General features: G+C 38.2%; 1 protein-coding gene across 4 annotated transcripts in view; it reads left to right on the forward strand.

Moving 5' to 3' along the window:
• Positions 1–9,248, forward strand: part of Uri1 (URI1 prefoldin like chaperone) — a 63,346-nt gene extending 54,098 nt beyond the window's left edge. For all 4 annotated transcript variants that reach the window (XM_042275360.2, XM_042275364.2, XM_006985021.4 and 1 more), the window contains 5 exons: positions 567–735; positions 2,596–2,956; positions 4,627–4,766; positions 5,502–5,745; positions 7,512–9,248. In XM_042275360.2, coding sequence (XP_042131294.1) covers positions 567–735; positions 2,596–2,956; positions 4,627–4,766; positions 5,502–5,745; positions 7,512–7,694 — 1,097 coding nt within the window. In that variant the 3' untranslated portion in view covers positions 7,695–9,248. The remainder of the gene's footprint in view (positions 1–566; positions 736–2,595; positions 2,957–4,626; positions 4,767–5,501; positions 5,746–7,511) is intronic.
• Positions 9,249–9,535: the final 287 nt, after the last annotated feature.

Raw genomic sequence — 9,535 nt, forward strand, 5'->3', positions numbered from 1 at the left:
ATTTTAATTTGCTTTATTAAGAAAAATCTATTTTTAAATGAAAAGCAGATAGTTTTGTGTTCATATTTGATCTATCTCCTGCCCCCACATGACAGTTGCAAATAAAATAAAGCAATTTAAAAGACAGCATTGTTCATATATAAAATTATAACAGAACTTTCTGGAGATTAGCTTCTATCAATTCCTCCTGGGGTATGCATTCTTGGCAGTGCCTGAGGGTTTGAAGTATCTTGTGGCAGTGTGTTTCTTATCACACTAGTAAATGGAGTCTCTTGACTTAGGATGGTAAATAGATATTACTTGGGTAGAATTTTGCACTGAACCAGGGTGAATCTTGACTTTGTGCTTGTGTGGTGTTGCAGTCCCAGAGCAGCTCCTTACACTTCCTAAGGTGTGTGCGCTTCTCTGAACTGCCTGATTGAGCAGGTTCAGGAGGCTGAGCTGCACCTGTAAAGTGGCCCCTCTTTTTCAATACTTCCTCTCCTCAAAAGAAGGTCTTACCAGCTCTAGACTTTGACTTTCTCATGTAGACTACTAACAGTTGTTTTTTTTTCTTTTTTAAATAGGAAAACAACGAATTGCTCATAAACCTCATTCCAAACCGAAAACTTCAAATATTTTTGAAGCAGATTTTGAAAATGATATAAAACCCAAGGATTTGCTTGCTGATGAGGAACTATGGGCTCGACTTGAAGAGCTGGAGAGACAAGAAGAATTGCTGGGTGAACTTGATAGGTGCTTAATGACATATTGTTTTCTCAAGAGAATATGTACTTTTCCTCATTTATAAGATAGTGTGTGCTCATTGAAGAAAGTGCAGAAGACCGTAGACCTATCAGCAATCCTTCTGTCCTCAGATGATTAGTATTGACCATATTTCTTTTTAGGAAAGCACATTGCTGTTCTTATGCACACTTACACTGAAAACCCATAATCTCTGTGTTCCTCAGATCTCACCAATGATATATAATGAAGTAATTATACTTGATAACCAGTAATTGCATTAAATACGAACAAAAAATTTGAAGTTGACCAAACTTTAATTTTTGAGGTGCTGGGGATTGAACTAATGCCTCTGTCCTGTAAGACAAGCATTCTACACTGCCACAGCCCCTCTCCTAAATAACAAATTTTAAGTGATATAATTTTATACTATTCTCAAGATAATGCTCTGTCCTTGGGTGACTTGTTAAAAAGAAAAATTGGCTTTGGATTTAAATTTGATACTGTAAAATGTTTGTCCTTGAGTTTCATTTAAAAACTTTCTGTTTATTGAGCCAGCAGTTTGTAATCTGGTCAGATAGTTCTGTGTGAGCTTCAACAACCTAAAATACACATTAGCACTCACTTAGAATTGTCAGAGTGTTATATGAAGTTTGCTACTACAGAAGTTCCTATATTATTTTGCTTAAATGATATACCATATGCAGTAATTAGTTTCTGTGAAAAATAGGACACAAAGAATTTCCCCTACTGTTCTACCTATGAATTGTTAGGTCCTTTTGATCACTGGTATTAGTTCATTTTTTAAAACCAGTGCTGGATTTAGGAGTCTTAGTCATGATTCTCTCTATTTTTGCATGATGTCATTTCTGTTGCAATTTTAGTTTGGTTATTTTTGTAAGGTCTTCAGATCCTTTATGGAATAAAGCGTGATAACTGTGCATTTGTGTGTAAATATATGTTCATGTGCACATGTAGAAATCCTTTATCTTGAAAAATAATGGTACACGCTGTTAAAAAATTTCTGAGGCCAAAAATAAAAAATAATAGTGTTATAGGTTGGGGGTTTGGGGCATTAATTTCTGGTCTTAAAAATATAACACCTATTTTTAAAAATTACTCTTTTAGTTTAAGAGGCTTTATTACAGATTTATATATGGGAACTTAAAAGAGAGACAGAAGTATGTGTGTGGAAGAGAACACTAAGCAAACTTGTGTGTAGCAGGAGTGATCTCAGGAAATAGGGTAGATAACCTCTTACAAATTTCTTTTTCTTCCTCTCCTCCCCTCCTCCCCTCTCTCCCTTTCCTCTCCCCTCCTCCGTCCTCTTTCTTTCTTTCTTTCTTTCTTTCTTTCTTTCTTTCTTTCTTTCTTTCTTTCTTTCTTTCTTTCTTTCTTTCTTTCTTTCTTCTCTCTCTCTCTCTCTCTCTCTCTCTCTCTCTCTCTCTCTCTCCCTCCCCCCTTCTCCCCTCCCTTCCTCTCTCCCTCCCTTCCTCTCTCCCTCCCTCCCTTCATTCTTGTTTCTTTCTTTCTGGTTTTTTTTTTTTTTTTTTTTTTTTTTTGAGACAGGGTTTCTCGGTGTAGTCCTGGCTGTTCTGGAACTCACTTTGTAGACCAGGCTGGCCTTGAACTCAGAGATCAGCCTGCCCCTGCTTCCCTAGTGCTGGGATTAAAGGTGTGCACCACCACAACCATATTTCTTAATTATATCATATTCATACTACATCTAGCCAATGTCCAGAGATAAAATATACATGTCCTAAGAGGTCTTATGTTTGAGTAGCAGCAGTATGTTGAGGGGTGTAAGAACCTTGCTTCTGTTAATTCTCTGTATTTGTTTGATCTTACTAATACTCTGATTTCTTCACCTAGTAAGCCTGATACTGTGATTGCAAATGGAGAAGACACAGTGTCTTCTGAGGAGGAAAAGGAAGATCATGGCACAGATGTGAATGTGGTACATCCAGTGACAGACTCGTTTGCTCCTGGCAGATGTTGTATGCAAGCTCAAAATGCAGGACTCCCTAATGGTCAAGCCAGTAGTCATTTGAATTGTTCGGTGAATGGTTCAAGTTCTTACCATAGCAATGAAGAAGATGAAGATGAATATGATGATGATGAAGATGAAGATGATGATGGTGGTGGTGATGATGATAATGAAAGTGACCACACTATTTCAGCAGATAATTCTGTACCAACAATATATTTCTCTCATACTGTTGAACCTAAAAGGGTTTGTATACTTAACTTTGTTGTCATTAAACATCATCTATGCTGTATTTTAAAGAGAAAAACATTAATAGTAATTAAGATTGTTAATACTGCCAAACAGGAAAAGCATCTTTTCCTCTTGTCTGACCAGTGCACCTAATAGAAAAAGAAAAGAGTAGTTAGCTGATGGTGGTCACACTAAACTTGAATGAAGTGACTGTGACTCACCTGCCCTTATTCCAGGTGATTAAATTGTGATCATTTGGTTTATGTTGGGATCTGAAAATGGCTATAAAATTAGTTATTTATTTTATTTAGTTTTTTTTTTTTTTTAACACCAGGTTGTTGTTTTATGTGGGTGTCAAGTGAGTACTGGTATCCTGAGGAACAAGAAAAACTTTGGGGGAGGGGGAATAAAAACTGGGTCCTTTTTTTTTTTTTTTTGGACAAATTAAATATAGACGTGTAATAATGGGTTTAGAATTTTAGTATTTTGGAGCTGAGATTGATTGTAGAGATCTTGTGATCCATTGTTTTCAAACTTTTAGTACTAGAAGCCTTTGTTCTTCCATACCTAACTGTAGAAGCCCAATATTTAAAATAGCAGTAGTGGCGCACACCTTTAATCCCAGCACCCGGGAGGCAGAGCCAGGGGGATTCGAGTTCGAGGCCAGTCTGGTCTACAAAGTGAGTTCCAGGAAAGGCGCAAAACTACCCAGAGAAACCCTGTCTTGACAACACTCACCTCCCCCCCCTAAAAAAAAAATAGTTGAAAGTGGACTAGCTGTGGGTGAAGGGTGGGCTACCACCAGTCCACCCCCACCCATTCCCTCTGCTCTGTGCATTGTTTTGAAGGGCCTGAGGTATGTGCTTTAGGGTATCTGAAGGCCTGTAAGGTAGAGCTGGTCAGCAGCAAGCGGCCTCCCCACTGGTCAGTAGGATAGTCTGCAGTATCTATTATGTAAGGAGATATCTTAATGCTTACTTAATATTTCTTAAGCATTAGTTATCCCTGCCCTATTAGAAAGTGAAATAATTATGTGTATTTTTTTTCCTTAATTGTAATTAAGCTAAAGGGTCATTGGAATTTGGGGGGAACAGTTGAAACTGAAGGAAGCATTGTTAATTTTTTTCCCCCAGGCTTTTAATTTTTCTTAATTTCATTAGATAAAGCCAAACACACAAATACTTTTAGAAGGAATGTTACAGAAAGTGTGATATAAATGGCAGGTCAGCACAAGAGTAGCTTTCAATCTTGAGTGAGTTTAGCTTTTTCTTAGTCTGATTTGTTTTCTGAAGTTAGCAGTATTTAAGCAGTTCAGACAGTTAAGCGTTATCTGCGTTGTACTTGTGACTCAGGCTAGCAGCACATGGATTAAGACACAAATGCATTTATAAGGGGAAGGCAGGGGAGATGAAGCTTATAATCAGTATAGAATTTAGTTTAAATGTATTTTGCTTTGCATGCAATGGTAAAAACACAGGTGATAGAATAGGCTGTTGAAGAAGATGGTGGTGTTGTAGAAATGTGACAAAAGAGTCAGACTTGGTCACATACATAATTTCAGTGCCAAAAAATTTCAGCCGTGTCTCTTGCTGATAACTATAACAGTTTATTTGTTTTAATGTGGGACTGGATTTTTTTTATGAAAGTTTTTTATTTTTTTTCTTTTTCTCATGAATCAATTTTAGGTTCGAATAAACACTGGGAAGAATACTACTTTAAAATTCAGTGAAAAGAAAGAGGAAGCCAAACGGAAACGAAAGAGCAGTGCTGGCAGCCATGCTACCCATGAGCTGCCTGCAATCAGGAGCCCTGCTGATATTTACAGGTGAGTGATGGTTCTGGGTGGTCTGTGGACCTTTCCTTCTTTTTCCAGTTTGCAGGAGACTGCTTATAGGGAGGTTCTCACCAAAGAGTGAGGTAGTCTGCTGGCTCCACTTAGAGATTAAGAGACCAAGTTACCACATGGCCTGCCACATGAACTGCTGGCGTGCTGGGTGTTTTTTCCTCGTAGTCCTCTTTGTATGTCCCTGGAGAATTGGAGGCTGGTATTCCTTGTAGAACTTGCCTGCCACAGCTGTCATGAGCTTGTCCTGTACTGTACCTGTCAGAGCGGGGAGCAGCTTGGAAACACCTACCATTTACGACCCATATTGGCAAACTGGTGAAAATTCCTGATGTTTTGAAGTAGGTGTGTATAAAATTTTTGGCAAATCAAGCTGTTTTCACCTGAAATGTATTCATAAGTAACACACTGTATTTTATTGGGCCCCAAACTCATCTTTGAAAGTAATATAAGGTACATTCTGTGAAGTTGCAAACTTACTTTGAATATGACATTTTAACAAGAAAACTCAATTGGATTTGGTGAGACATGTGTAACTCCGGCACTTGGGAAGTGGAGGTTGCAGAATTAGCCTCGGCTACATGAGACCCTATCTCAAACAAATAGCCTCAAAAAACAAATCTTAGATAATCTGTAGAAAAAAAAATCAAAAAATCTTTGTGAAGATCCTGTCAGTTATGAGCCCTTGAAGTGAAGTGAGTTTCTGGACTGCTGCAGGGTCTTTGTGGACGTTGTGAATGGAGAGTATGTCCCTCGGAAGTCAATCCTGAAGTCTCGCAGCAGAGAGAATAGTGTCTGCAGCGACACGAGCGAGAGCAGTGCTGCTGATGTGGACGACCGGCGGGGCCTTCTGAGGAGCACCAGCTGGGAGGAGGCCTCGAGCACTGATGCCAGTGGGAGCACTCTGGAAGAACTCCAAGAAAATCACCCCAAGAAGCTTTTGCCCTCAGGAGTGACTGAGGTCTGTGTCTTAATTCTGTGTTTTCTATCTCAAAGGCCTATTCTTTGTGGTTTATTCTAATAATTCAGAGGAGATCCCATTAATCCTCAGCTTGTGTTTTTTTTTAGACACATTTTTTTAAGATAATATGAAGGCTTCATGCTCATCATGACATGGAGTGTCTAGAAGTTAGTGTTCTGAGCTTACCAGCTTGGCCTCAAATGGTGTGAGGAAGGTGCATTCTGTAAGGTGGGATAAGCTGAGAACAGTGGGGTGGAGAGAAGTAAAGCAACAGAAAGTCTTACTTAAAGAGAGTACAGGAGAGCCAGTGGGGTGGCTCCGTGGCTAAAGGTGCCTGCTGCTGCCATCCTGATGAGCCTGAGTGTGATCTCAGGGACCCACTATGGAAGGAAATAATCAACTCCCACAACTGTCCTCTGACCTGCACGTGTACATTGTGGCAGACATGCACAGTTTCAGGAAAAAAACAAAAAGTGTAGGAAGAAGTGGGCTCCTTGAGCCAAAGTGCCAAGGAGCTGACTGACAGTGGTTTCTGAACAAAGGGGTATGTTGTCTGCGTTTCCAACACTTGGTAGACAAAACTGTGTAAAATGTACTCAGAACTTTATGTGTCAGCTTTAAAAGTTTTTAGTTTTTGCTTAAGTTCTTAACAAGGAAGAGGTTCTAAATACTAGGTAGTTTTTAAAAAGTGACTCCTTGGTCTTCATTTTTTCTTGATATAAAAAGACACAGCACGACCTTCTGCCATTTCTGTGTCACTAGTCTCCTTCCAGTGGAACATAGTTGATTTTTATTAGATGCAGTTCCACAAGCACTTGGCCACAGTGAAAGAGTGGGTTTGTTTGATTTTGCCCCCCCCCTTTTCTGCTGACACATCTAATTTATGACATTGGATTGTTTATCCTAGAATTTTGAAAGTTGTTCTGATTCACATTAGTCTCAGCACCTTTGTTTTTTAGGTTTTACTGATCTCCTTCAAAAAATGGAGGAAAAGTGCAATAAAGAACTTGAAAACTTGTATAAATAAGACCCACAAGAGAAATATCAGCATTGGTGAAATGAAACTCTTGACTGTCAGGCAGCAGGGAGGCATGGGAGCCTGGACAGACGCCCCCTTTACACCCTTGTAGCTTCTGTGTTTAGTAGATGATGGAGAGCTGGAGATGATGAAGTGTGTTTTGGGGGACCTTTATTTGTCATTTCGTGTTTTCCCAGACAAAACAGATGATTTACATTTTTTTTCTCTCTCTCTTTTTTTATTTGGAGACAGGGTCTCTCTGTGTAGTGCTGGCTAGCCTCAAGCTTACAGAGATCCTTCTGCCTGATTCTGCCTCCTTAATGCTGGGATTAAAGGCATGATCCACCACACTCATTTTACATTTTGTTTTCTTGTATGTCCATCATAAAAAATTCTGTGTATTTGATGGTGTAATTAAGAAAAATAATGTTAACCTGGGTGGTGGTGGCACATGCCTTTAATCCCAGACAGGTGGATCTCCAACTTTGAGGCCAGCCTGGTCTACAGAGTGAGTTGAGTTCCAGGACAGCCAGGGCTACAGAGAAAGACCCTGTCTTAAAAAACAAACAAATAGAAAATAGAAGGAAAATGTTATTTGATTTATCTGAGCAGTCAGTATTTTGATGTTTATTATCCAGAATTCTTGTTACTTTAGTTTTAATTTTTTAAAAAAAGTCTTGCTAATGGAGGGTAAAGATTTTTGTGTGCATTTTATTTATATTTAATACCATACATTTTTGTCTTATAGGCTTTTTCTGGAACTGTAATAGAAAAAGAATTTTCATCACCTTCCTTAGCACCGTACTTAGCCATTGCTCATCATGCCCTACCCACTATTCCAGAGCGAAAAGAAGTTCTGTCAGAAGCACCGGAAGAATCTGCCAAGAGGGTTTCCAAGTTCAAAGCTGCCAGATTGCAGCAGAGAAACTAGAGAGGGAATGGGCTTCACCTACAGCTCAAGCTTCATTTTAGGACACATAGCAGATTCGGCTCTTGGAGTTGGAAAGACGTCTTGCTTCACTTGGCAATAGTTCTCTCACCTTTATCAATGGCATTTAAAAAGTCAAAGTAAATGTTTGAATACTGTAATATTCTGCTGGCTTTGTTAATTCTCTGAATACTGTCTAGTTGGCCTTAGGATACAGTAGTAGCATTTCGATTTACTTTTCAAAGAATACTGTCATGCATTGTTTTTGTGTTTCCAACTAAAAACAGGCAGTTTTGTACCAGCTGTGATGTTGTGCTTGCCATATGGACTGTGTTAAAGAAACTTTTAAATTTTCAAATAGATTCAACAATTATATTACTTGCTTTCACATTTTAAAGGCACTTTAAAAAATCTACATCTCTTGTAGGTTTCACAGCTAGGTGATTCTTTGAAAAACTTCCTTTGAATGTCAGACTGTAATGTTTAAGGCAAGAAGCTACACAAACCTTATGGGAAATTTTGACTAGAAGAATAATATTTTGTACAACTTTTTTTTTGGGGGGCAAGTAAAATTTTTATGAAACTTGGTTTCTAAATTGTTGTGAACTTGCTGGTTTAGAATTGTGTATGAAAATGTCTTTTATTTGTGTGTATACTTATACAGACCACATCACAAATTTCTTGAGTTCAAGTCCTGCAAGCACCTTTTTTTCCCTGTGCATACAGTTTTTACTGGGATTATCCTTTGGGAGAGAAAAGTTTGTCAGATGCTTTAAAAAAATAGATTTTTTTAAAATAAATATTTTTTTTTAATGTTTCAATCTTCCTCATATTTTCATTCTTCAAGACTGCTTTGCTACCAGTAAAAAAAAAAAAAGAAAGAAAAAAAAGAAAAAAAAGTGAAATATTGTATTTACTTGTAGCCAAACACCTTAAAGAGACATTCAGTCTCAGATTGACCATTACAGTGCAAGTGTTGATCATTAGCTTGATGCATGCTAAAATGTAGCTTTTAAAAAGCATTCCATATTAGTACTAAACTAAGCCATCAACCCCAGTCTACTCTCTATTCATGGCTAAATATTTAAAGGTTATTTATAGCTTCTTTAATGAATTCTTGCTTAAACAAAGTGAAATTATGTCCTAGAAAAGTCCAAGCTGTAACTAGAGCAGTGCCAGTGTCAGAGTTTTTTGAAATATGTATTTTAATGATAAAGGGGTGAGCTTGAATCTGTTAATGGATAATTTAGAACAGAGGACTGAATTTGAAAGACTGCCTAAAAATATAATAGATCTGTTTTTCTAGCCAATGTTGATCATCTGTACACATATTTTGTACTTAAAAATGGTTTTTCCTTTCTAATCACCCAACTCCCCAAACAAACCATCACATCACACCCACTCCAGGAGCACCCTGTTCCTCCTTCTTAGCTGCCATTTACGGGAGGCTTTCTGTGCTGACCTCCAGGTACAAGCCTCTTTGTAGGACTGTTGTATCTTTAGACATGTAAATTCAAGCATGCTGTCATTAAATAACTTTCCATGTTCATGAACTTATTTTGAGCCTGCTTTTATGTATTTGTGTTGCTTTTTTCAAATAGCTTCCCCCTTGTAGAATGCCGTGATGGTAGAAGCAAAGAAAAAGTGTCCAGCAGTATGTTTGTGTTTTCTGCTGAAGACCCAAATGAAGTAGTATCAGTTTCATAGAGTCAGTCTTAACTTTTAAACTGTAACTCGAAACTATACTTTTCATTTGTATGAATGTAAAACTTTTTCTGATGCAGGACCCCACTGGGTCGCCCTGGTTGAGCTTGAACCTGATGTCCTCCTCTCCTAGGTCCAGG

Source organism: Peromyscus maniculatus, chromosome 1 (assembly GCF_049852395.1).
Source record: "Peromyscus maniculatus bairdii isolate BWxNUB_F1_BW_parent chromosome 1, HU_Pman_BW_mat_3.1, whole genome shotgun sequence".
Taxonomy (NCBI): domain Eukaryota; kingdom Metazoa; phylum Chordata; class Mammalia; order Rodentia; family Cricetidae; genus Peromyscus; species Peromyscus maniculatus.